This window comes from Astatotilapia calliptera, chromosome 5, assembly GCF_900246225.1.
Source record: "Astatotilapia calliptera chromosome 5, fAstCal1.2, whole genome shotgun sequence".
Taxonomy (NCBI): Eukaryota; Metazoa; Chordata; class Actinopteri; order Cichliformes; family Cichlidae; genus Astatotilapia; species Astatotilapia calliptera.
The window spans coordinates 14,818,943-14,846,769 of record NC_039306.1 but is presented as its reverse complement, the minus strand read 5'-3'; the positions used below and the strand labels follow the sequence as shown (position 1 = coordinate 14,846,769).

At 41.4% G+C, this 27,827-nt stretch overlaps 1 protein-coding gene across 3 annotated transcripts; it reads right to left on the bottom strand.

The window, feature by feature from the left end:
* Window positions 1-217: 217 nt before the first annotated feature.
* tasora (transcription activation suppressor a) lies at window positions 218-26,666 on the bottom strand. 3 transcript variants are annotated; one of them, XM_026167368.1, is made up of 28 exons: window positions 26,004-26,666; window positions 23,774-23,919; window positions 22,055-22,147; window positions 21,682-21,754; window positions 21,071-21,162; window positions 19,962-20,093; window positions 18,506-18,636; window positions 18,207-18,238; window positions 17,943-18,048; window positions 16,715-16,818; window positions 16,393-16,496; window positions 15,669-15,741; window positions 14,860-14,934; window positions 14,360-14,556; window positions 13,998-14,276; window positions 12,346-12,529; window positions 11,896-12,024; window positions 11,583-11,737; window positions 10,020-10,200; window positions 9,177-9,665; window positions 6,757-8,150; window positions 6,264-6,386; window positions 4,588-4,747; window positions 4,289-4,397; window positions 3,043-3,221; window positions 2,564-2,722; window positions 1,581-2,364; window positions 218-1,275 (listed from the first exon to the last, which is right to left on the bottom strand). In XM_026167368.1, exons 1-28 carry the CDS (start codon window positions 26,269-26,271, stop codon window positions 774-776), a joined length of 6,453 nt encoding a protein of 2,150 aa, XP_026023153.1. In that variant the 5' UTR covers window positions 26,272-26,666; the 3' UTR covers window positions 218-773. The 3 variants fall into 3 exon arrangements, with proteins under 3 accessions (XP_026023153.1, XP_026023155.1, XP_026023154.1); XM_026167370.1 differs by having other exon boundaries at window positions 2,573-2,722; XM_026167369.1 differs by having other exon boundaries at window positions 6,757-8,147.
* Window positions 26,667-27,827: the final 1,161 nt, after the last annotated feature.

Genomic DNA, 27,827 nt, shown 5'->3' with positions numbered 1-27,827 from the left:
TCCAAAAACTGAGAAAGGGCTTCATCTTTCAGTGTTTTTCAAACAGACATACATATTTGGTGCTTTGAGGTTTTTGGAGGCTGCAGAACTTCAGTAAGAGACAGAAAATAGTTGAGGACAACATTTTTTGATCTGATCTCAGACTGCCAGCCATCAGAGACAAATGTCTTCAGACATTTCAGTCACTCTTAGGTGCATAAAACAACTACAGGAGGGCTTGACAGTCAATATTTTTATGTGAGAAATAACATTTTCACATTTTTGATGTTTTAAATGAAAAACATCAGAAACTTGATTTAAAAGAAAACAACTTATTGCTGATTCACACATTCACATATCTCCTGGGGTTTAAGAACAGCCCTGCAGGAGTACAGGTTGAAAAAGTTTGTGTTTATAAGTTTGAATACTGTACAAAGACCTGCAGCACTGATATAAAATTAGTGTGCGGCATTTTCAAGACACGGTCTTGCACATAAAAAGAGGTGATGAGCCCTGACTGACAGAAACATGCAGATTCTTTGACCTCCTGGGATGATTCAGGATCAGAAGCAGACTATACAAACCATCTGAAGCTTGCATACTTTAAGACTCTACTCTACTCCACTTTTGAACCACAAACAACATGAATTTTTTTTGTGGTGCAATAACCTGGCTAAAACGATGATCTTTTTTGTTTTGTTGTTGGAAACAGAGCGTGGACACCTGTCAGAGTTTGGCCTGTTCAGACTCCAGGCTGTTAGTTTTCTGGGGTCATAGTTTAATCTGCTGGTTGTCTACGTCCCATTAAAGCCTCCTCGCTGCCCCCCTCTGTACCTGAAGCCACCCGGACCTGCAGGGCTGTGGTACCCTCCCAGCAGTGAAGGACCCGTGAAGTCCATAGCTGCCTGCTGGAAACCCCAGACCAGCGGGACAGCACCTACAGGGCCTAAACCTCCAGGCCACAGGGGTGGCTGCCCCAGGAGGCCCCTGATTCCTCCCAGGGCATTCAGGGGCCCCAGCATGGGGGCCCGGTGAAAAGGCTGTCTGTGGACTCGAGGTAGGTGGGGGTGAAGGAGACCAATGCCCCGCTGGCTGGGCGGTTGGTACTGCAGGTGTGTAGCACCCTGCTGCTGCTCGCTCACATGTTGCTGAGGGTGCTGGATTTGTAGTTGGGGCAGAGCAGGATGTGAGACACTCTCGTGGTTTGTGACCGAGGTGATGTTTCCAGGTACCTCACTGTTGCCCGGTGGTGCTGCCTCTTCTGTTATTGGCTGTTCATAGCTGGCTTTTGTTTCACTACAGAAAGAGAAGCAGAAGAAGAGACTGAGCAGGAACCGGACTGTCAGAGGTTGAAAACTGAAATCAGCACAGCTTTTATGGATGCATGTCAGCATCACATGGAAACCTCTGGGCCACAAAATGAAGTGTACACAGAAGTGCCAGAAAGTGCAGTTGCACTAAGGGCCACTTGCGGCTCTAAAGGTAAGTCGAAAAATTCTGTTTGTATTTTATATGAATACTCGAACAGTGTTAATATTGCAGTCATATTACAAACTGGCCTGTAAAAAAAGAGCAGGACTCAAACCAGCGTGTTATGTTACCTTGTTCTGTCCTCGCCCTCTGCTGGACAGGTGGTGCAGGGCGGTGCACTACTTTCGTCTGCTTTGGAAAACGCAGGCTCTCCATGTTGATCTGCTTCGCTGTGTGTCTGATTGCTCAACGCTGTCACTACAGCTGCGTTCTGATTGCTCGGAAAGGCTGGCGTGCCATTATTGCCAGTAGCCTGGTTTCCTGCCTGTGAGCCCACCACTCGCACTGGAGTGCTGCCTCTCTGATCTTCAGCCTCTCTCCCTGCACTTCCTCCTCTCCTCCATCCCTCTGTACCAGGCTCCACCTTGTCCTCTCTCCTGCTTCTCAGCTCTGGCTGCAGTACCGAGTGAATTGAGTCCAGTGTGGCTGCCACGGCTTTCCTGCCTGGAGTAAGCTGTACTGCGTCAGGAGGACCTCCCTGACCCAAAGGAGAGGAGGGACTGTGTAGGAAGCCTTTCACAGGGTTAATGCTCAACTCTGCCTGGGACTCCAACTGCTGCTGCTGCTGCTGAAGCTGTTGCAGCTGCGCCTGACGCTCTGCCCGCAGTTGTAAGATGGCCTGTCGAAGAACCTCACAGTCAGCGTCTGAGTGGCGAGGGACCCCGTCCTTACAGGAGGCGTCAGGGACGAGCTGGTCAGAGGGGTGAGGGACAGAGGTTGGGAAGCCGGAGCTGGGCTGTGGAAGCTGCTGTGGTTGGGTGATAGAGGAGAGCGAGTGGTTGTGCTCTGGAAAGATGGACAGGGAGCATTCAGGACCCGAGACACAGTCACTATGACTCAGCTGACCCCCGACACCTGAGGAGAGAGGAGTACTCCCATCAGAATGGATGACAGGGCTGCATTTAAAGTTAAATGAATGCATGTTATCTCTAAAACATGACTTTAAAACATGACTCTGAAGAGAAGGAGACGGAAGGAGAGAAGGAGTGTCAGTATAGGAGTAAAGTAGGAGAAACAGAAAAGATGGAGAGATGGTAGAGCAGACATTTCAAACCTTTGGCACCTTTGGGAGACAACATGTCATCTATGATTGGCTGCTTTGCCTTGATGTCATGACAACCAACTATTTGGGAGAAGTTGTGCAGAATTTCATCGATATTGGCAACAATGATGCCCCCGCTGGAGTAGGCCGTGAACTTCTCATTATGATGCTCTGAATAAAAAAAAAATTTAAAAAAAGAATGATGAGATTATTTTCTCATGTTAATCACATGACATATTAACTTAACAGTCAGCTGAGCCGCTGCACATGCAGTCATACTGTGCACAGAACATGAAGATTTGTCATTCATAACTAATTGAAGCCAAAATCATGAACAACATGAAAATTTGATTAACCACCCGACCAATCAAATGATCAAATGTTTATTGGTGGAATTTATCATCCTATAAATGCACTTCAGGCACACCGCTCCTATGGTCACCAGTATTAATCAGGTGCCCTGAGAGTCACGCCTGCTCAAATATACGTACCTGTGAGGAAGATCGTGTGTCGGTACTGCGTGTATCGTCCCTGCAGTTCGATTAGACAGTCCAGGTCAGGCGACTGACGGTTCATCATGTCGCAGTGATGATAAGGGAGGAACTCCACGATCTGCCGCTTCTGATAAGCTGACAGCAAATCCAGCAGGCTGGCTGCTTCTCTCCTGAATCTGATGATCAAACATACACAAATCATCCACGTTCAGCCAGCAGGAGGATGTAGATGCTTCTTCAAACATCTTACTGTTGGAACAGAGCTGCCCCCCTGCACATAAACGGAGAACGTGTAGAGCGAGTGGAGTCCTTCAAATTCCTTGACGTCCAAAACTCTGCAGACCTCTCCTGGTCAGCTAACACCACGCCCCTAATCAAGAAGACCCAACAGTAGCTACACTTCCTAAGGGTGCTCAGGAAGAAGCAACTAAACGCCCTGCTGCTGGTGACCTTCTACAGATCCACCATCGACAGCCTGCTGACCTATGCAGTGACAGTGTGGCACACCAGCTGCACGGAGGAAGACAAGAAGGGACTGCAGAGGGTGGTAGATACAGCACAAAAAAATCATCGGCTGTCCCCTGCCCTCGTCTGCCATCTAACACTCCCGTTGTCTCAGCAGGGCCAGAAACATCTTGAAGGACACTACCCACCCCGGCTACCATCTTTTCAACCTACTGCCCTCTGGCAGGCGCTTCAGATCCATACGGGCCAGAACAAACAGACTCAGGAATAGCTTCTTCCCCAAAGCTATCACCATACTCAACTCATCAATTCTCTGCCTGTCTGTCTCTGTACTATACTGTACCAGTACTGTACTGTGTATTTATATTTATATATTTAAATTAAGTGTATAGTTAAATTATTGTATAGTTCTTATAATGTGTTAAAGCACATGTGCACTTTTATAAAGCTGTTTTAATCTCATTATACTATGTATTTTGTTACCATTCAACCACACCTCTCCAGTCAGAATGTATTCCAGCTTGGAATACTGAATAGTGTGACATTTTATCCACAAGGTCACCAATGACCTGTTTACAGTTAAGGTTAGTTTCACATGTATTCTTTTAATTCCTTTAAAGTTTTTAAAGTAAAAGTTTATATATCCTGCTAGAATTATATAGCAGTTAATCTGTAAAGCCTAAACTAATTTAAAAGAAACTTGTTTTGAAATGTGACACCTATAGTTTCTAAAATGGCTAAAGGCTGTTCATTACACAGTGAGAAGCAGATCTACTACCTGGCTTGTTCTTTTAATTTTTTGTGCGTTTTGCAGTGAATCTTCCACCTCCAAACATTCTCTAGAGAACTGTGCTGTTCCAGGAACATCAGCAGTGCCGCCAGTCGTTCTGTAGAAAAGCATTTCATTAATTAACACTCCAGTTATATAAGTAATGCATTTGTTTTGATTGACAGAAAAGATAAAATCTGTTTTTATCTTTGTGAAAAACAAAATTTTCTCCATGTGTAGATGTGATTTTTTCCCACTACATTTACATACATACATTTACATGGCTGCTTTCTGATTCTCTGACCTACCGTGAGTGATGCAGTCTGGACTGAGGACCAGCTCGTCTGATACGATGCAGCCTCCGGCTACAAACAGCTCATTGTAGCTGTTGTTCCTGATGTCATCCAGCGTATCGATTCCCACAAACACCACAGCGGAGTGTCGCTTCAGAGACACCAGCCCTGGGATCTGACAGCAACACAAACACATAAACAAAGCTGCTGTATGTGTGTTTTCAATGTGGGCTTCTCATGACTCAATATCTACAGCAAAACATCGGTCAAGCATGAAAAACTCAATTCCTCACAGCAGTGGCACATAAAAAGTGCAGCCGCTGACAGCTAAGTACTGCAGGAACCTCTGCAGCATACTGCACATACATATTAAAATCAAAAATATGTGGAAAACCTGTCATTGGTATTTGTACTAATCTTTGTCCTATAGTTAGCGCCTGCCACAGAGAAGGCAGAAATCACAACAGACATTGTTTGTTTGCAGTGTTACATTTAAAAGTGCACACAAGTGTTGTGTTAGAGCATTTAAGCTCTAAGTGCGCTGGTCTTTCCTGTCCAGGCCATCAAGTCAGCACATAATTGATGCATAATGCCAGCGTGATCACACGAGCCTCTGCATTGGTTTTACTCCTTCTACTTTGCAGTATAAAAGTACATATACATATATATACACATACATATATATATTCCAAAATTTATTCCAACAGGGTTGGACTCGGCACTTTTGCACATAAATCTGGTATACATGTCGTTATTGTGTCATGTTGATGTCACGTTGTCAGTATTGTGCAAACAGCAAAGAAATAATCGGAGCCCTACTACCTTCTATGTGTACACAACCTGCTCAATAAAAACTGATTCTGGTTCTGTGTGATCAAAGGGGTGCTTGTACAGGTCTGTTAACTCCTGGTTAAATAAAGGTTAATAATGAAGAGCTACACAAATGGACAAATCTCACAGAAACTTTATACAGCTAGTGAGCAACAACATTACATTTGACCTCTGCAAGGTCAAATAACGTTAAACTTATTTTTAAAACTCTGGGATTATAGTTTGCATCCAAAGATCACATTTGAACTCTGACCTCAGGTTTACATTTCACATATGCCTTTCTTTTAAGCTGACCCCAGAATGCATTACATCTTTAGAGAAAGAGCTGCTGAGGTCATTTGAAATATACAGTAGTATAATATTATATAATAAGCTTAAGTTACTCATGTCCAATTATTTACAAATCAATACCCTTTTTTAATGTTTGTGTCGTGTCATGTTACCCTTACTGCACTACAAACTTCTTAAAGTACATTTAGAAAGAACAAAGATGACAAAATCAGTACATAAAATATAATCCCATTCCCTTAAAGGTAAACTCACAGCCCAAACCACTTGCGCTTCAAACATGTTGACACTGCTGGAAATATTCTGCGTAGGAGGTAGGACACATGAGACTTCTTACTGCACGGGACTACTAGACCCTTTATTTGCACTGTACTAAGAAGCTGCAGGTTCACTCACATGCAGCAGTGCCTGGTGTCTTAAAAAAAAACGAGGCCTGGAGAGCTTGAGTGAAAACAGCTGATGTCTACAGTACACTACAGTAAGCTCCACTTAACCACAACCGGCGCAGTCATCATCAGACAAAACGTGTGGATTAAAGCAGAGTCCGTCAAGACTTTACAGCTGTTAACTACCTTGTGTACATGTCCAGCTATGTCCTTGTTCTTAATGATGACCAGGAGCCTGTTGTCAGGGTCTTCTTGGCTCAGAAAGGTGATCGGATTCTGCTCCACGTTACCCTGCTTCAGCAGGAGTTCCTACAACATAACGTCACACACAAAACATAAACACAAATAAAATAACTCTTCACTTTAACCAGAGATTATACACATTTATACCAACAAAGAAAATTGGTCAACTCATCGTACGCAGCAGCAGCAACAGCTTTGTGTTTAGCTCCTTTAGCATTAATATAACTGGCACTACCTCTTTCATATTTGACATGTTAAACAGTCTCTATTTGCGATTTTCTTGAGATCATCTTGTCAAAGTAGTCAAGCTGTTTATTTATAAATAAGTAAAGGAAATCCAAATTTAAAAACAGTTAAAAAATAAAAATAAAAAAACATTCTGGGGACTTTCCTTTGGCTCTTCGTGTAGTGTGAACTGAGCTGCCCATGAGGCTACCTTTATATCTTTGGTGACCTTGTCTCCTGGTTCAGTGCAGTGGATGTAGAACTGCAGGGAGTTTTTCTTGACTTCTTTGATGATCTCCACCAGGCTGTTGAACACATCTGGCTGCAACTGGCTGATCAGGGAGCTCAGGTCTGTGGCAGGGGGTGCGGTCCCCACACTGGGCTTGGCGACAGGTACAGAGCTCGGGCTGGATGCCGGTTTAGAGGGATTGGAAGCTTCTCCCAAAGGGTCAGAAGTGCCGCCTAGCCCCGGCAGAGTCACAACAATGTTTTTAGCTGGAAGAACACCCCCACTGTCAGCAGCAGCAGTACATAGCACAGTCCTCGTGGTGCTGTTTTCCTGTGTTTGGCTGACATCTTGAGTGATTGTCCTGCTGATTTCTACAGTTTCATTCTGCTGCGGTGTCCACTGGGAATGTGGTGATGTGCTAGGTGGAGGGCAGAGGACAGAAGTGTTTGCAGGCTCATAGATCAAACCAGATGAGGGGGTAGGAATTGATAAAGAAACATGAGAACTTGTGGGATTCCTGTAGGTTGTGCTGTCTGGCAGCCACGCTTCATTTCCTCTGGAGAGCGCTAGGCTTTGACTGACTGTGGTGCCAGAGTCAGCAGCTGTCCACTCATCACAGGAAGCAGACCCCTCGTCATCTCTGCCTGTAGTATTAGCTGCTCGAACGCTGGCCACAAAAGCACTGACTGTATTCGCTAAAGTGGAGTCAGGGTTAGTCCCACTGAGTTCGGGCTTGCGCTCTCGCCAGCCATCATCAAACTCTGTTATCATGCTGTTAATGCCGTCCTTTAGTGAGTCCACGTAGTCCTGCACGGAAGGGCAGGGGTTGTAGAAGGACACATACTGTGAAAACTGAGACACGGAGGCGTAGGACATTGTGTGTTGTGGTGTAGGTGTTGCTGTGATTAAAGTCGAGTGAGGATACTGAGGTAAGTTATAGTGGGTGCTCTCCTCCTGCAGGAGCAGCTGAATCTCAGAGGAGAAGTCACCAAGATGTCTGTCCACAATGCTGTTAATATCTGTGCAAGCAGAGGCTGAGGAGGGAGAACCACCTACCAGCTCCTTCACATTTCCCTTTTTACAATCCATCTCTTGGATCTCCAAATCTTGTTCATGATCATCAGTCGCTTTTATCTCTCGTTTCTGCACCTTTTCACCTGCCTGACTTTCTTTTTCCTTCACCAAAGCTTCTACCGCTTCTTCTTTCACTTTAACCATTCCTCTTTCTGTTGCTTCCTTCACTCGCTCAGTGGATGGTGACGAGATCCTTCTCTCTGGAGATGGAGGAATAGATGGACGGATGGCTGCAGAAACACATGGCTCTTCAGTCTTCTTTTCTTTACCCTGAGGTTTCTCCCCTTTGTCACTGGATGCTGCTGCAGGAGAAGACAGTGTTAGACTGGAGACAAATTCTATTAACTGTACACGAAGGTCAGCCCATTTAAAAACAAGCATATATTACAAGAGGGAAGGATTACAGGAGTAGAACCAATGAGGATCGTGTGATTGCACTGGCACTATACATCAGTCGACTGCTGATGTAAAATATAATAAAGTTTAAAAAAAAAAAGTCTCACCTTACACTTACAAACTGTCATCTTCATACTATGAAATTTTTCTGCGTTACAAGTCGTTAAAATCAATACAGGAACACTAAATATCAATGTTTGAATTAATAAATGAAAATAAATAAATAAATACATGGAAATACTCAGGGAATAGGTCTCTACTAACAAGGCTCATCTCCTGCACACTTAGCCACATATGTAAAACGCAGTTAGCCATAAGTTCAGGGGCAGGGGAACATGGCAGCTTCCACAAACTGGCGCCCGCTCCTATGTATTTCTGATATATTAAATATAAGTTTAGAGTTAAGAATGCATCAGTTTGATGTAGGATGTAATTACACACTATTCTAGATACAATATCCTTTTTTCTGTCTTAATACCTTTTGAGAGCAGGCGCATCAGTAGCCTATAATAGTCATATTTTAAATGAACGGTATGGATCGCAGACTGTGAGAGGGACTTTGTCTTTAGTTTGCAGTAGGTATCTGAAGCCTTTAACACATCTGAAATGCTCAGGTTCCTGTTCAGATCTGGAATTTTAAATGTCAGAAGTGCTCAGAAACACGGGTAAAAATAAAATCGTACTTCATACTGCAAAAATAGTAAATTTTTCATAGCTTCCTCAAATATATTAAAGCTGTTAAATAAATAAATAAATCAGTCACAATGATTTACACAACCGATAACCCAGAGTTTAAAGGTGCAACATAAAATGGAAAAATAAACTTGTATTAATTTTTAAATTTGCAGTTGGCGATCAAAACTGCAGGTGGCATTAAAGTCCAGAATTCACTGATACATTAAGCAAGATGCTCTCAGGTTGCGTGATGTTACCTGCAAACTCCCTGGAGGCCATGGAGGTTAACAACTCCTCGTTAGCACTTTTGTGGTTCTTATTAAGTAGGCTGAGCTCATTAGGCTGGGAGAATGTGTGGGGCGGAGGGCTGGCCTCCAGGGAAGGAGAAGGTGGGGAACTGGGCTGAGGAGATGGGCACTGTGTGGGAGATTGGGGAGGGCTGGGCTCTGGAGATGGGCACTGAGACGGGGAAGGTGGGGGACTGGGATCTGGAGAAGGACATTGCGAGGGTGAAGGAGGAGGACTGGGGTCAGGTGAGGGGCACTGGGAGGGGGATGGAGGCAGGCTGGCCTCAGGGGATGGGCACAGGGAGGGGGAGGGAGGAGATCTGGGCTCAGGAGACAAGGTGGGGCTCTGCCTGGGAGGGTTGGTTGTTGTGGTGATGCTTGTAGCCATGGTGAGGTGCAGGAAACGAGGATCGTGAGGGATGTTCCTGTCTCCCAGGGCGTACCTCTCTGAATTCAGACCTGCAGACGGAAAACACCAACATTTAGTTTTCAGTCTGATTAGTTCTCCAACTCTGTGATCTGCAATCTAAACTACAGGCTGCTGTATTCATCCTAACTGTACCTGGACACGGTTTTAGCACAAAAACCTTTATTCCTATGATGGATGTTAGTAAACAACGTGGCCCCTTATCTTTTTATTGTTCATACATTTTTTCGTTTTTTGAGTTTTATTCTGACTTTAATTTACTCTTCATATTAAAATCTACAGTATTTAAATGTGTGGTATGACTGCTGATTGTTTTTTTTTAATTATTGTAAAATGCACACGGTCTGTTTTAGAGTACAGATGTCTGACTGAGCAGACAGACACACCTGTTATGGGGATGAGGACCCACGGGATCTCATATTCCTCATCGTCATCTTCATCAAACTCCATTTTTTTCCCCAACTCTCTTCTTCCTCCTCGAGCTGCTGCTCCGTGGTGATTCATCTCCCCGCTGTGCGAGCTGGGACTGAATCCCTCCAAACTACTGACGCTACCTGCCGTCTGCTCCTACAAACACAGGAAAACACACTTTGTAATCTCACCTGTTTGATTTCAAATGGTTTTGTTTTATGACACTTTCCGGAAGAAGCTTATCCAGAGTGGGAGCTTTATTTAGAAGTAATACAAATAGAAGCAGCTTTGTAGCAGGTAAATATGCAAGTACTTATATATTTATAAGACAATAATACAACATTGGTTTGGGGATAAAATATTAAAAGATAATTATACTAATATTCATAAGAGGGATAGGTAATGCTAATTTCCAGCTGCTTACTTTCATTATTTAAGTGTAAACATTAAATAACTTTGATAAAGCCGTCTGTTAGGTTCGGTGAGTCAGACTTTTTCCACCTGGGTGCCTAAAACAACAGATCAGTGTTGGGAGCTGCTGATGAGAAGCCTTATAACAACAATTTTCCAACCAGTAATTCTTGATTTCTGCTGCAACATTTGGTGTAAACAACATGAAAGAATCACTGGTGTAACTGCATGGAGGATAGCTCTTGGCACACTTTGTGACTCTCAGGAGTGACTGAGCATTGTTTAAACGTTGGTAACCGCCTTCCTGAGTATTGCTGCTGACCATGTCCATCCCTGTATGACCTCAGACAACCAATCTGCTGATGGCTGGTTCCAGCAGGATAACACACCATGTCATAAAGCTCAAATCATCTAAAACTCCTTTCCTGAACATGACATCTCTATTCAAATGGCCTCCATAGTCACCAGATTCAATGGACCATTTTTGTAAAGTGTTGGAATAGGAAATTCACTTTGTGGATGTCAATGTGGACAAAATCGCTGAGGAATGTTTCCAGCACCTTGTTGAATCGATTCCATGAAGAATTAAGCTGTTCTGAAGGACACCCGGTAGAAAGCAGGCAAGAAGATGACTAATACATTGAAATAATACATAACAACCTATGTGATTGCACTGGTATCATCTTCCTTATCTCTTGTTGGTCTTAAGATGCTAAGAACACTCTAAAAACCACTGAGATCATTTTATAAACGACCCTTAAAAGCTCTTGACAGGAAACCACAACAGTATCACAGCTGTGATATGCTTCAGGTTTTAATAGGCTTTTTGTTCTGCAGTCCAGTATTCGCTTTATTCACTGTAAACTAAAAAACAACAACAAAACAAGTAAAAGAAAACCCTTGCAATGCATCTCTAAAAATTTACCAGGAAACAGAAGGTAAAAAATGTGTGTAACACTGGTACCCACAAACTAACAAGTGCACTTTAATGAGAATTGCACTTTGCAAAGTAGTCCAGTAGGCTGAATTGAACCCTTCAGCAGACAGGTTCTGGCTGCCTGACTGCATGTTTGACATCGCTGATCTAGACAGTAATTTTGTGAACAGACACCATAAACATCAAATACCTCCAGCTCATCCTGCTTTCTCAGATCAATGTCACAGTTGGTGGGCAGGCCTAGTTTTGTAGCCAGCTTATCAAACGGATACGACCCCCTCAGCCCATCTTCTTGTGCCTCATAAAGGCTCTGATTAGCCGTTCCTCTGGCAGCCTGGTCGAGGCCTGGAAATGAGCAGAAAAATCAACTGAAATAAGATGTAAGCAGCAAGCTGCTCCATAACAGAAGGAAACAGAGTTAAAAGATTCTGGTTAAACAAAGGAGCCAAAAGAAGAGCAGGAAGAATGGAAAGTTTCAGCATGTTGTCCGAGTATCCGCTCACTTGTTAGCAGGCTCAGAAGTTTGGTGGCAAGTTCAGATCCGTCTTCTCTCAAATCAGTATCCTTCAAACCCAATGAGCCAATCACAGACGTGAAGGAGACAGGAGACAAGGACACTTGGTTTCCTTCAACTTAGAAGGCAAATCCAAAGAGAAAACATGTCATCAGTCAATGATTGTGAGCTTGTTAACAAAATGAAAAAAGCAAACAATCTTTGGTGTTCTTAAGAAAATTTAGAGGGAAATTTGACAAAAAAGAATCATCGAAAGAAAAAGAGCTTCCCCTGATGTTGCATGAATATACAAATATGACTCACTCATGAGGATTTGCTGTCAAACCTAAGTTCATTCATGACTTTAGAGGTTACATTTGAGGACCTGAAAGCTGATTTTCATGAAGCCTGGGATCAGGTCATATCAAAAAACGCAGACATGCTTTTCCCATCTCCTCACCTGGGATCTTGCTGTGCCTTATGGGTTCCTGGGATGCTTTCAGGTATTTAAGAGCCCTCTCTGCCGCCTGCTGCTCCATCTTCCTCTTCCTCCCTGGAGCCTGGAGCCCCCCTCCTTCCTCCCTCTTCACCTCATTTTCTGCATTCCTCTTGCAGGTCAAAACAAGGTCGATCAGCTGCTGCATCTGAGCAACAAGCATCACTGGTATGAGTTCATCAACCCCATAGGACAAAAACAATTTCTGTCACTTTACCTCAGTAAACCACCCACTGTGGGTCTCTCGCTCTCATTTCAGATGCAACTGTGAAACTGAAAATGTGACATCATAATGTGTTGACCAGACTTTCAACTTAACTGCCTTAAATCTGAATCCACCAAGTTGAGTTTCCTCCCTTGAGATTTCCTGTCAGGTCTTTACTACTATAAGTTGCTGCTTGTTTGTGGGTCTTTCAGCCCTCAGTTTCACCACTAGTAAGTGAAAAGTATGCTCTGTTTGTCTAAGTTTAGGTGAATGACTCAAGGAAATCTATTTTGCTTCGCAGGATTATTTTGCACATTTCAATCTCCGCATTTTTATTTCCGGACTCTACTGAAGTAGCTTTACATGACTCACAAATCTAAATAATCCTCATTCATATTTCTGATTCTTCCCTATCCCTCTGAGCCTGCTGCTATCTGAAGCTACCTGATATGATATTTGAACAGCAGGTGAATTAGAGCCTCTACTCATAGCCAGAGCATATTAGGAATATACATTCTAACAACAATGCCTCGCCTGTATTCTTAGTATAGATCAATAAAGATTTGGTTTGACTACCATTAGAATAGTTTCTGGGTTTTTCCAGGGGTAGCAGCATAGGCAGAGACCACCCTCACTAACTTCTGATGCAAACACAGTCAGTTGGTTCCATAAGCAGGCTGAAATATAAACAGAAACCACTCAGCTCAGAAAAGAGCTTCAAGGGTTACTCCAGGATTTCAAGGGGTAAACAGTTAAAGATTTCATGTAGAATTTTGAAAAGTGTAATATTTGTAAATATTCGCAATGTAATCAACATGCCTATTTGTTTGCTTCAAGAAACTGAACGAAACAAGGAGAAATAAACCAATGAGTATATAAAAATATATATTTAAAAAAATATATTTGCCATAATTTTCCATCAACTTGTTACCGGGCATCCACCACAAAGGGAAGCAGAGAGAGAATGAAGAGGGAAAATGAAGAGGCTGAAACAGGATTTCATTAAAATAAAAGACTGTGATCATTTAAGTTGTTCTTGCTGAAGGTCTCCAACACTGATCTAACCCAGAGTTCTCCCCAGAGCTTTCTGGCCCGGAGGGGGATATTGAGAGCACCCATAAACTGCTACCAAATGTAGCCATTTAACCCAAAAAACAACTGAATTACTTTTAAGCAAACTGAATAATATTTCTATTAAACCCCTTGAATTAAGGCTGAAAGTCCGTAATTCAATAACATCTTGAATTACAATATAATAATTTCAATACCATTAAAATAACATCTTGAGTCTTTAATTTTCAGATAAATAATATTGGTGCACAGAGCTGTATCACTGTCCAAATACTTATGGACATGACCAGTACAAGTGGACTTACTAAGCTGCGTTATGTTTTTTTGTGTGACTGTTCACCTTTTGTGTGTTGGTCTGCCCGTGCCTAGTATTTCCTGTCGCTTCCTTCTCTGTTGCGTCTCTTTTCCTGGCTCTTGCTTCCTGATGCGGCTGCTCAATTCCACAGTGCGCCTCTAATAACAGCCTGGCCCGAGCTGCTGATAGAAGGTAGAAGGCGGGGCTGTACAGGTAGGAGCGCAGGTAACCCTCCAAGTTCACCCGATGGTGTATGGGAGCAGCAACTGACTTTTCCTTGTCATCCATCTGGGAATCGTACTCACCCATTGGGTACTGTCGAACCTTGGGAGCAAACACAGAAACGTTACAGTCCCCAGGGGAAGTGGATATTTGAAGGAGCCAGTTTCAAGAGATTTGGGTCGTACCTTGCCGTCTTTCAGGCCAATGAGGTATTCCCGTGCCTGGCGCTCCACACCAGCAGACAGCTCAGGAGGGGGGTTGGCACGAACTTTGAGCAGGGCATGATGCATTGCTGGGATAAACTGACTTAGCCGTGACATTACTGCAGCACCAGATGTCTGAGACTCAGAGGCATCATGGGAAGAGAAGCCAGAGTGCGGTGCTACATGGGAAAAAAAAACAAACAAACAAGGAAAACATCATTAGGTTGAAAATAATGTTGATTCAGCTGTTTAACCCTGTCAGCAGAGTCAATGATCAGTATTAACACTTAGGCTCAGTGTCCTGTGAACTGTGGTTACACTAAAAATGCTTGTATGATGACTCAATTTAATTTAGCTCATCAAAAATTGGTTTTCAGGGACACCATTAATGCTCCTGTTATTTTCTTTTCAATATAAAACTTTACTTTGTACCAAAAGGCAACTACAATAAATGAATGCCCCTCATTTACGGCGATACTCACCAGTTTTGGACACATCTCTGGTCTCTGGGAAAACAAACAATGCCTGAAGACACCTCTTCCAGTTCTCTCCTCTCTCTGAAAACACATTAGCTCACTCTATTACTTTCATTATAGAAAATTCATAATTAATTATACAACCAGCAAAAACATAGTACATGAACATTTCACTGACATCTACCAATATTTTCTTTGCAGAGAAAACTCACAGCAGTGATAAAATTAAGGTTAACTACTTCAAACAAGAATAAAATTACTATGGGTTGGATTGTGCCAAATCTGCCTTTAAGGCACTGAAATGGGCTGAAAGCACCAATAAAGAGGATTTATATTTGGTCACCCTCCCCTTCAAAGTTATTCTCCAGTATTTTACTATCAATTTAGAAGAGGTGAGATGGCCTCAAGACACATTTCATTCACACTCTCCATCAGAGGATGTTACAGTAAGTTGAATGCTCAGCCTGAGGGATGGATCAAACACATTAATGAGCATGTTTCTGCTTGTGCTTCAAACCCCATGCTGGCAATAACTCTAAACATGAAGACTGGAACGGTCTTACATAAAAACTGATATCTGCCCAAGTTTGAAATTAGCAAAGAAAACAATTTACAGAAGCAAACATGAAATGGGTCAATACGGGACTGACAGAGAAGTGATCTGACTTCTCTAGCGCTAGATACTGCCTGGATTTGAATGAGAAGATAACGCTGAATAGTGAGAAATGCGTATTTATTTATTTTTACTCTTGATTTTTATCCAAATATTATCCTGCATACAATTTACCAGTATAACTCATAGTCCCATGCCTTACCTGTGGGCGTGGCCATCTGAACACTGGACAACAGGAACAGAAAGCCTTTATCTATAAGCGGAGTCACTATAACCTGTAAAGAGAGCAGACAACTTGTACTCAACACTTCCTGTCATTCTTCACATTTTATTTTTGTCTTCCTTGCTACACTTAGTTCAAACTGCTGCTGTCTGTGGGACATATTTACAATTTTTAGTATCTCTGAGACTCCAATAGTGATGCAAAGCATGAAAATAATTCTCCAAACAACTAAAAAACACAACAACAAACAACTTCTTAAGATAAAATAATGTTTCCACAAATCCACTTATCATTTTGCATTGCTTATAATCTTTTTGTAGTTTTATCACAATGAAAGTCAAAAATGAGTTACTGGGACACTTAATTACAAACCATTGTCCTACCAGCATAACAAGATAACTCAAGAATATTCAACTGCTGTCTAACATACATTTTACACCAAGTAAAGGTTCAAAAATAGAGTAAAAATCACTGTATCACAGAGTTTCAGCTGATAATGGCTCAGAACTTCACAATCTATTCACCTGCAATATCAAAGTGAAATAGCTGCCTTTGATGTGAGGCCGTTTCAAATAAAGGCAACCTGCTTTTCTCTGTAGGTAAATAAAGACTCTGGCAGATATATAGTTGCCATATATAGCTTCCATGCATTGTACATGAGAATCTGCTAGTCCTCTGTGATATTAAAGCAAGCAGAACCCACCACTCGCTTTATCTCCAGCTCATGCAGCAGTCTCGTCACGCTGGTTTTAGACCGATTTCTGTCCATCACTTCCAGAAGACTGCAGTAATAGCCGTTCTTCACAACTACCAAAAAGAAAATATAAAATAAGTCCCATCCACTTCCTCTTTCAAGCTCAATGCACATGCATTTTGAAAATATAACTAAGAAAGGATTTTTGGCAATATCTGAGGGTGAAAATGCTGTTACAGAAAGGGTGATTACTAGAATCTTATGTAACATTAAAGTGACTGTAGTTCTGGTGTGTAACGTGGCATCACTAAGAGGATTAATGTGATCTTACCCTCCTGTCTGCTGTTGTAGAGGTTATAGGAGAACAGGCTGGCAGGGAGGAGGTTGGTCACCTGGTCGAGCCTCATCAAATGACCAATTTCCAGCTTCTCTGGTCTGAGGGAGGATCATGGTGAGACAGACACAGAGCGAATTATTTTAAAATGGTAAGGATGCATTTGTTTAAATGTGCATGCAGTTTTTTCGAAGTAAGTAAAAGTAAAAATTATACTGCGAGGGATTACAGATCATTAAAGGCAGGCTGGTAAGCTATTTTATAAGGCTAAGCTAAAGAGTTGAGCGCAATGCATCACAGAAAACATGGACACCAACAATGGAATTTAGTCAGCTAAGCCAGGTAAGCTTTCGAGGTGTTGATGGAATATGTCTGTGTGTGTTTTCATTTTAGTTGAAACCTTTTCTCAAATTTTTTTTATTTTTCCCCCACTCTAAGAAACACCCCCATCCAGTGTTTCCCATGCTTACACTTTACCCAGTCAGACTGCTGAGATATACTAATTATTTTTCAGTGACTCGCTTTTTATTTTTTCCATCTGTCTGAGAGAAAAACGTCATAAGCACTTTAGCAGTGGCCAATATCCTCAGTCGTATTTTTAAATTCAGTAACAACTAACCGGCTATTCCCAGCCCTTCCTTTTTTGTTTTGCCCTACCTCCGGGCTTGTAAGCCAGGGTGCTGATGTGGTGGTTCTCATTCAGCTTAGATAGAGGATCTATGGAATCGAATATACTCCTAAATGTTAGCGTGCCTATCTGCAACATAAATGGCCTGTATTTGTATAGCGCTTTTCTAGTCCCTAAGGACCCCAAAGCGCTTTACACAACCTGTCATCCACCCATTCACACACACATTCACACACTGGTGATGGCAAGCTACAATGTAGCCTCAGCCACCCTGGGGCGCACGGACATAGCCACGCTAACATTTTATGTTTCACTAGACCAAACTCAACTCTCGCTAGCTGTGGTCCAAGATGGTGGAGTTCACGTGCAGGATGGAAGACTCACATCACAAGTAGCTGATTATATCATTCAAGTCTATCTAAAACCCACTTTAGATTTCAATCCATCTTTAAAGATAAAGAGGAGTCACAAATGTTGGTCAGTAAGTCAGCAAACTAATGTCTTTTCTGGTCATCCACACCCCACCTACAGGAACTCCATAACCCACAGTTTGAGAACTACTGCTTTAAACAGCCTAAAGGTCAGCTCAGTACTCACAGTTTGTGGGGTAGGAAGGGAGGAGACAGGGAACAGAGCGAGATCTGAAAGAGCACTCGGTCGCCTTTCACCAGGTCTCCAGTCCACACTGTGAACTGAGCATGCTCTGTGGGAGAAAAATAAAACCTCATCAGCACCAGAGCAAGACTGAAAAGAAAAAAAAAACAAAAAACACAGAGCTTCCTATTTTATATCCAAGCAGTGTAGGTGACCTTTCACATTCAGGTGTGATTACATCGACAAAAAACAGGGACCAGTGCTCACCTTTACTCCCCTCTGCTGACTGACTGTTCGACCTGCCCACCAAACACAAATTACAAACTTCATGTCAGTTTTGGCACAGAGATAGAGGTTAAAACTCAGAACCATTGTTGATTCCTCCATGTCTAAAATGTCCGTCAGACTTTTATGGAATAAAATATAAAAAAAAAAAAACAAGAGCACATTCATTAAAAGACTCCATTTCTAAAGTTAATTACTGGCTGCTTTTTCCTGGAAACCTGCGAACACTCTCTTTAGGTGTCATCTCGCTAGAATAGCATCAATTTACATGTTTCACATACCTGATGGGTGCTACAGGTGCACTGGGAAGAGGAGAGTCTTTTCCTTTAAGCTGGAAGGAGACCACAGCGTACGGGCACACCTGGCGAGGTCGCTGTCGCAGCTCGTCGAATGAATACTCGTAGAAGTATTGCTGGAATAATCAAGAAAACGGTTTTGTTTAAAGCAGTCATTGCTTCTTTAAAAGACTCACAAGGTTCCCAAACGCTTATTTTCCTCTTCAATAACCAGACGTGATTGCATATGTCAGTACTTTTTCACATTTACACATGCTGTGTCTATACTTGCACTGCCTACAAGTAGATTCACAACAAGTATGAACAAACTAAATGAATCTCACTACAAACACCTGAAAAATAATTTGAATGATAATGATTAGTGGTCACCATCTTGGCTCAGAGTAGAAAAAGAGGTGCTGTCAAATTAATTCCAGCTAGTAAAAGTAGGATAAGTCATATGCACTGATCACGATGTCACCATTAGCGCTGACAACATATCCTCATCAGCAGATAGAACTGATTTTTATTTTCCAGGCAAAGACAAAGAAAGACAAAATTCGAAAGAGGGCCAAAATGGGATCACAGACACACCAGATGAGCCTCCTTCTCCAAACGGAGCACCTCTCTATGCTCCTTCGGTAGCTGCTCAGCATACTGTGGCTGCTTCTCCATGATGAAAGGAGCAAGTTGAGGTGGCTTCAGCGTCTTGAGTGAGATTTTGGTAGCACATTTATATCAGTGTGCAAAGGGCTTAGGTATCCAGAGGTAGTGCAGACATGTTGGCAATGATCCACCCAAAACAGATGGATGGGTGCATGGATGGGACAAGTTTTTGACAAAATGAGGTGGCAATCACAACAATCAGAGTCAAATGCTGCAACTGTTATTTGTGTGAGTGTACAGCCAGCCTGTTCCATTTCAGACAACACTGACCCATGAAATGAAATTCACACACACATTAAATGTGAGCCCTAACCCAACCATGGAAAATTTATTTTTCAGGTCAGTCCTAGTACAAATATGGAAACTAAAAATTTGATCATCAAACAAAAACATTTTAACTAGAAAACCTGTTTTAGCGAATAAACCATCTGAAGCTGAAAGATATTTTTCATGTCATTTTGTTCAATTTAAAACAAAAAATACATATTGACAGACGTGTAATTTTAGGTCTGCTTTTTCAACAGCTGAGTCATTTCCACACAATCCTCTCTGGATATTGTTTTTAAAGTTAAATTCAGACATTCAATTCCTGCCAAACACAAACCGGACCCCAATAACACCGCCAGAACCAACTGAAAGACTCCTGTTGACTATAAAACATCTCAAAGCACTGAAACAATTTTCTGTGTTGAACAGATAAAATGTGTGTAAAATGTGTGGGACATTATGTTTGTCCCAGAGTAAGTTGTCCATTTCTCAGTTTTTTTTTTTCCCCTCTGTGTTTGAGTGTATTTACCTGTGTGAGTTCAAATGCGCGGTATGAGTTCAGCGAGGTGACTTTGCTGGCGTTCTTGGAGATATGGCTGTCAAAGCGAGGCGTTGGATCTAGAAGGTTTTTCATGTTTTCATAGATGCTCTTGACTTTTCCCTAAAACGCCAAACAAAGAATTCCACTGCAGATTACAATCATTTCTACCACTACGTATTGAGTTTAACAACAAAGATTTATCAGAATCAGTGTGCTGCCGGCTTTCTCACCCGACGACACGTACACGCCGTCAGGGCTCACAGATTCTAATGCGTCGGATCTGCGCTTTGTATTTACGTCTTTTTGCGGATTCCGTTTACCTGCTTTCATTTGCTGTTTTAGCTGTTTGGTGGTTGTCAAAATAGTTTTGTGATGTTTAACCTATATATAATTTAAATATCTACAGAGTGAGCCATCTAACAAATGACATATCCACAGTCACAACAACTCAGCAATAAATAAAACACAAAGAAACATAAAATAAGCAATCAAATCGATAATTACAAGAAAGCTTGCCTCACAAACTCTGTTCTTGACTTACATCAGTGACTCAATACTGCACTTTTCTATTATATCCTACTAAGTGTTGGTCAATGAAAGAAAAACTATGTACTTTAAAAATAGCAGCTAGAATTGCTTGAGGGTTTTTTTTTTAATATTTTGAATATTCAAATGATGACTAATGACGATGACTATCCCTTCTACAAAATCAACAATTTGCATGTCTCATGTCCTTGCTTTTCTCTGCTCTTACTTTGTGCTTTTATAAATGCAGCAAGACATTAATGAAGCATTATTTTAGTATTTGTGCAATTGTCCTCAAAGTGCAGGCTTCAGCTCGTGCTGGGGTCTAAACAGAGAATAACATGGAGCTGAGTAAAGTGATAGATTTTTCATAAAATACAATTATTTGACCAATACAGATCTTTTTTTTACCTGAATCCCAAATACTCTATTACAGAAGTACTTGTGAAACATAAGTCCATGACTTTTCCTAGACTTTGTGGATTTATTGAACTTTCCAACATTTTTAGAGGTTTGTAAAATTCCTTGACCATTCTCAGCTTTTCCACGCACATATGAACCCTGTAACTTACCTTCATCACTTTGAAGATGACAATCTCCCCCGTAGTTCCTGGTGTTAAGGAACTCATCTGCAGCAGGTCTGAGTACCTTGACAGATACACTCCTAAGAACATATGCAGACACATATGTCACACACACACAAAGTGATAAAATTACTACTTATAGAATTTTTTTTAAAGTGGTACCTTGACTTAAGAGTGCCCCAACTAACAAGTTTTTCGAGATACGCCCAGTCTCTTGTACAATTTTGAGTTTAGAGCTGAAATTTAGAGCAACATCTGCCGAGCATGTCGTGTTTCACTCGTTCACCTTATGCGGTTATTAGTGTTGTTCTTACATTTATTTTGCAAAACTTTGCTTTTCCAACCATCCGGAGGCGGCGTTTTTGAGGGCCTGGAACGGATTAATGGCATTTCATTTATCTCAATGGAGAAAATTGATTTGGCATACGAGTAGTTTGAGTTTTAAGCTCCGTCACAGAACGAATTAAACTCATAAGTCAAGGCACAACTGTATATTTACTGGAAAGCTGATTCAAAAAAATAAATTCAATATCAGCTTGTTGTGACTTCTCCTTTTAGCATACAATAACTCAATATGTAGATCATTTGTGCACTATTACCTTTACTGGGGTTTCCCAACACTGTGATCCAGCTTTGACCCACAAACAGTCCCTTCTCACAGAGCAGGGGAAGCTAAAACAATAAACAAAACACAAGTTAGATCACAGATATAATGAAAGCTCAGTCTTAAAGGACATGGTTTATTGGCATGATCCCAGTTATTTTACAGAGAAAACACAGTCATTCAGTTTTCTAGGAACAACTACAAGCAGTGTCTTTTCCCTGTAAACTTAATTTCTTAAAAAGAAATCTTCTAAGAAATACATACTTCCCTTAAGTAAATCAACTATGTAAATTGACTATGTCTCTGGATAAAGGCCAAAACAAACAAAACCACTGTTAACTGAACCAATAGCTCGGTGTCACTCCTACCTTTTGAGTGTCTGTCAACAGGAAACAGTAGCACTCCTCCAGCTCCTTATCGGTCCTCCCCTCTGCCTTCATCTCCTTCCTTTTTTCCACAAACTTAAAAACACACACACACACACACACACACAAATAATGTGATCAATCATAAACACAAACACACACAAAAACGATCAGTACAATGATCACTAAACAAACAATATCATCTCTCTAAACAGCTTTTCCTAATGACAAACCTATCCAATTCATAATTCTTACTCCAAGACCTAAATTTTCTCACAACACAAACATGGCCTCTGAAATAGCTGCTCTACCATGCAAATACAGGCAATACATTCACATGTGTTCAGCTCATTTCAGTGTAAATAAACAGTAGTTTTTATTGAGTGAAATATTGATTTGTTCATTTCCTGAGCACTGCACTGACACTTGCACATGTCCATGGTACCCCAATCCCGATATTTCTATTTAATTTCTTTTATTTATTTGACCAGGAATTTATTTATTTTTTTTTTAAAGATGAACAATCTATTTTGCGTGATCGTGCAAGACAAATACACAGAGCAGAATACACTAAATAAGAACTGATTCTGTTTTAACTAAGCTAACTATATTAGCTTGTCGAGGTTAAATCTCCTTTAACATCTCCTTTTACTTCCTTTAATATTGAAATATATGATTTCAGAATTCAGGATTAAAATTACTTTTTTTTTCTTCCTAAAATCGAATCAGTTATACTGCTTACTGTACTGTGACAATGTCTGTTCATTCACCTCCCTAACTGACAGATGTGTTAACAGGATCTACAGCTAAGTAATACTGGCATAATTTTTGTGGCATCACATTAATTTGCATTGCTTACTAAATCTGGCCCCTGTTCTCTTCCTGTGTGGACGCCCCATAAGAAGTTACGTCACCAACTACCAGCTGAAGCTTGCTTATGACTGCTCTTTACTCTCTCATGGAAAGGAAGTTATCTACCCAAGCAAGGTGTTAAAAAAAAAAAAAAAAAAGACAGCAGAGTGGTTTTGTGATACTTTGATCTAGAAAATGAATAGTCAGAGTACACCAGCGGTTTCAACATAAGGCCCTGAAACCAAAATCAACACACCAAATCGTCCAATCCAACCCACAGCACAGCTTTGGAGAATGTTAAATCTTGTGTTTGTTTTATAATGTTCTTACTGACAAAGACATCAACTACAGCCTGTAAGTAAATGATGAACCATTAAGGGGCATAAAATGAGCTGCTGTCTACTGTCAGCATTCCTTAAAATAACATACAAATTCCCTTTTTTTTTTATATATTTACTACAGAATTTGATTTTTTTAAGAGGCGGTTTGCATTAAAAAAGACATTTTCTTTGACTAAAAAGATTTCTGGTTTTTATTTTATATTCCAGGCAGTTTTTCTGCATTATAAAAGTAAGATTTACATTGCGGTTATTTGTCTTAAGATATATCAAGCATTAAACGCATAGTTAAACTTCTTTATATGGAAAGAAAGGTGAGACAATGTTTTTCTTTGTTTTTAGTACTATCATCTGTGTTGCCCACAAAGTAAACTGTTACAAAACCACTTGACCAGACCATCCAAGCAAAGACGTGTGGTCACAACCTGCAAGTAAAGTAGTCCCTGCACGTAACCCACGGTGATCTTGATTTCCCCCTCCCTCCCATTTAGTTGTTTAATGAATTCACGACTCTGACTTGTTTATCTCTCACCTCTTTCTCCAGCAGCTCACTGTAGACAAGCCGAGGTATGGAGTACGTAAAGCATCCAGCAGAGTTAGTGTCGATGTAGCTGGAGGTCAGGATAGTCATCATGTCTTCATACTCTCTGGACTCAGTGGAGACATACTGGAACAGAGCTGCAAGAAAGACCGGAGAGATTAGAGCCAATAAAAACCACTTTCACAAATAATCCCTCAGAATGATGAATCCATTTTACCTTTATAATTTACATATATACCTTTACACTGTCTTCATTATTTCATAGCAAGAAACAGGTGTGTTTGGCTGTTTGCAGTGTTCTCTGTTCAACATAACATTTTCTTCCACTGGACAAGTAATTGATGATGTAACTTCTTTTGGGGTGTCCACAGAGGAAGAGATAAGGGGCCAGATTTAGTAAGCAATGGGCCACAATATTAATTCCATGAAAAGCTGATATCATGACACCCCTAGTTTGCAGGTAACTGAACTTGATGCCTTGCTTTGTGTATGTGTAACAGGCATATAACGAGCTGAGGGGGAGCTCTTTCAACCGTATCTTCAGTTTCCCTGGTCAGTCCTGGTCATCACTGACACTTGCCTCTAGAAGGACCATAAACTCAAGTCAAATAACAGGACTTTAACTTGAGCTTGTACAGAATATTACTGCTCTTGTCAGTAACCCTGCTGTTCACGTATATCAGACAAAATTGTAAAATTTGAAATAAAGCCACCAATATGCCCCACCCTTTATGTCGCTTTGAGCACAAAGGCTCCTCATAAGGAGGCCCACAGAAATATTTGACAGACTGGCTTAATTACAACAGGACAGGTGCTGTTTTTTTTCTTTTTTTAGCCAGATTCTCAGGAGAACAGGAAAAACCTGTAGCAGCTGCCTCCCTCGGAGTGGAGAGGGCTCAGCTGGAGCATCAAACACTAATGTGTGATTTAACAAAAAGAGCTAATGCCCCCAGTAACCCACAACATATTTGTCCGTTCCACAGCTACAACACCGGGGTTGAGACAAAATATTCAAACACAAGCCAAAAAGATGTGGTGGTAGTTTCAAATTGTGGTCTCAGACAGCTATAATACATAAAGAAGATGTCAGCATAGCCTGACTATCTTTGAATTTACTGCTTCAAAAAACCCTATAATCATCAGCATGGTGGTTATTAACTATGTTTGTTAAATGATGCATTCAAAGGAGGAAAAAGAAAATAACTAAGATTTCTCTTGAACTAAAGGAGGCTTTTTCAGTAGGAGTGGTCTATTAGGCTTGGAAAGACTGCTTGGAAGGTACCAAGGAACATAACAGTTTGAGTAGGACAGGATAGGATAGGATAGGATAGGATAGGGAGTTGCATGGAGTACATGGGGGATATATATGCAATGACATCCTTTAAAACTGGCTCCCGGGCCAAAATTATTGTGTTGGTTTGGTGCTAATCAAGGCAAAAATAAATTACCATGGTCTCAGGCTTACATCTTTCTGACCTACCAACAATCCCTAAAAAGCACAACACCAAACCTTATCTCAAAGCTCATTTAACTTTTAGCCTTAATCTTATAGTAGACTCTGTAAAAAGCGCCAAAAAATGTCCTCAAGATCCCATTTTAGGGTCGACACGATGACAGTAGCCATAAACACAAGAGCAGAAAGCGCAAAGTACATGTGAGCACTTGGACACTTATAACTGGAATGTAAACAAGGAGGCGGTTACCTCGCTTTAGCTAACCCTCGTTAGCAGAAGCTAATGTCAACATAAAGGGGAAAATGCAGCTTATAATTTCGTACATGAATGCGTGGATATTTACTTTCACTCACAAACAGCCTAAAATCATCTATAAAGTGAAAAATAAACACCTGTTGCACTTACAAGCATGTAATTAATGTTAACTGGCTGGTGACGCTAACTCCTAGCATCCCTCACTAAGCCTAACCGTGTACTCAAACACACTGGAGCTTGTACGGAGTTTGATACACGTAAAACTGATGGTGACAGTAGGGCTGGACATATGAAATACACATTTGTGGACACAACCGTCATGTTGTGCGATGTAAGAAGAGAAAACAACGTTTTCGAATTGATACTCGCACGTCCGATAATGGAACTTCCCCGTTGCTAACTCAGGTTCAGGGCAGTGTTTCAGGTGTAAAAAACAAATCTAAACAAATTAGCACAGAGAAGTCCTGAATGCTATGGTGTAATTTTACTAATATACAGACACAATGGCCCACCTTTCTTTTCCTCAGTTTTCTTCGGTATGTGGAACTTGTAGGGCTCCTTGGGCATATGCCTCTTATGGACTATGTGAGGTGCCGAGTTCCTCCTCTCCATCCTCCCGCCAGCAGCGCCCGGTCTGTCCGCTCCAGGCTGACTTTCTCTGGAAGGGGTTAGGTCGATCACCTCGCCATCTTGCAGGCTAACATTAGCTCCAAGCTCCGCAGCAGCAGACACCCTCCTCGAACGACCTGCTTCCCTCCGGGGCAGGCTGCTGTCGTCCATTGTATGTATTTTGGACGTAACGGAATAGTCTCTCCTCAACCGTCACTCCGGCACCTCGTCTCTGCTACAGTCCCGCGATGACACCGCTGTTACCTCCTAATCCCGCAGCGGAGGGAGTCGGAGCAGCACTCAACCCGCACCATGCTTCCTGTGGGCGCAGATCTTCTTCACTGAGATTTAGCTGCACCTGGTTATCTCAATGCTGCCATCTTCTGGAAAACGAACCCCATCCCCACAGTTTCATTACGGTTTCAGTGGACGCAGAACAGCGATGGGTAAATAAACTGTAAAATAAAGCATGTCAGGGTTCAGGGAGGACAAAGCCCCGAGCCTAAAACTGCGACAGTTCCCACGATGTTTTTCCACGGTGTAGCACAAAATGGTGGTATAAAGGGCCACTGAAAGGGAAAATAAGAAGCCGAGCAGCAGGGCCGTGCAGAGACGTTTAAAGGGGCGGGTGCTCAAAGTTAAAAAGGGGCACATTGAACCAGGCTGAATAACAACAACACACATTCATTCATCAAGAATCTAATATGGGATCGCATCATACTATATCACTGTTGTGAGGTGGCGACAATGCAAAGCAAACGTAGCCTATGTTTTACCTGATGGGTACAATGTTGCTGTTGAGGGGTTTCTGCTGCTCCTGCTGCTGATAGTGCTGGAGGGCAGGGCTGTGTTGATCTGAGACTGTAGACATTAAAAAGTCCATAGGAGAGATGGTAGCTGATTAAACAAGTATCATGACATAATAACAAAATGCAAAGATTGGTGACAGCGCTTGGAACCATAAGGCAACAAAAAACTGTGAGAAATAAATTAGGCTCTGCCTGTGAATCACTCTTTGCTTCTCTTCTTCCTTCCATCCCATCATTTCATATATCACTCTCCACTTGCTGTCTATCTGAGAACAAGGCACAACTTGCTATTGCAATAAACTATAATCTAATTATCCACACCTAACAACTCTTGCACTTAATCTATAATAAAATGACAGAAAAATGTTATAGCACTGCCTTTAGTAGCCTCACACAGCTCCTACTGTTTCCTCCTCATGTCCTTACCAGGCATGTCTGGACAATGTTATATCATGAGAGTAATAATTTTAAAAAAATCCATATACATAAAACAAACACATGCACGCACACACAGTGACATTTTAGACCTTCTTCAGAATACTGTACTATGGGCATCACTGTGCTGATCCAGAATCCTTACATTATTATTTATTACTAGAGCTACAATAATAAAGCAATGAGGAGGGGGAAGTAATAAATATGAAATAATGTCATTATGATGCTTCCATTTGTTTCACTATCCACTCTGTGCAGGGGCAAAGCTTATTACATTTTTAAACTGTAGAGATACAATCATTTTACTGCTGTAAAATCCAAATTTTGTCTTATTTAAAATATAAATCTAATATAATCTGCTTCTTAATGTATGTTCTTTAAAATACAGCGTGTGTTTTTTTTTAATATTATAATAATGCATAATTATGTGGACATGCATATTAGATCGTTTTTTAGTGAAATATAAGCCCTCCAGAAAGGCAG

Bases quoted from the DNA above. Each gene is read 5' to 3' on its own strand.
- tasora (XM_026167368.1), bottom strand. From the start codon at position 26,271: ATGGACGACAGCAGCCTGCCCCGGAGGGAAGCAGGTCGTTCGAGGAGG. The intron at 16,497-16,714 runs GTAAGATCACAT...TCTTTTTGGTAG, and splicing joins CTACAACAGCAGACAGGAGG to TTGTGAAGAACGGCTATTAC. The intron at 14,277-14,359 runs GTACGACCCAAA...TTTGCTCCCAAG, and splicing joins TTGGCCTGAAAGACGGCAAG to GTTCGACAGTACCCAATGGG.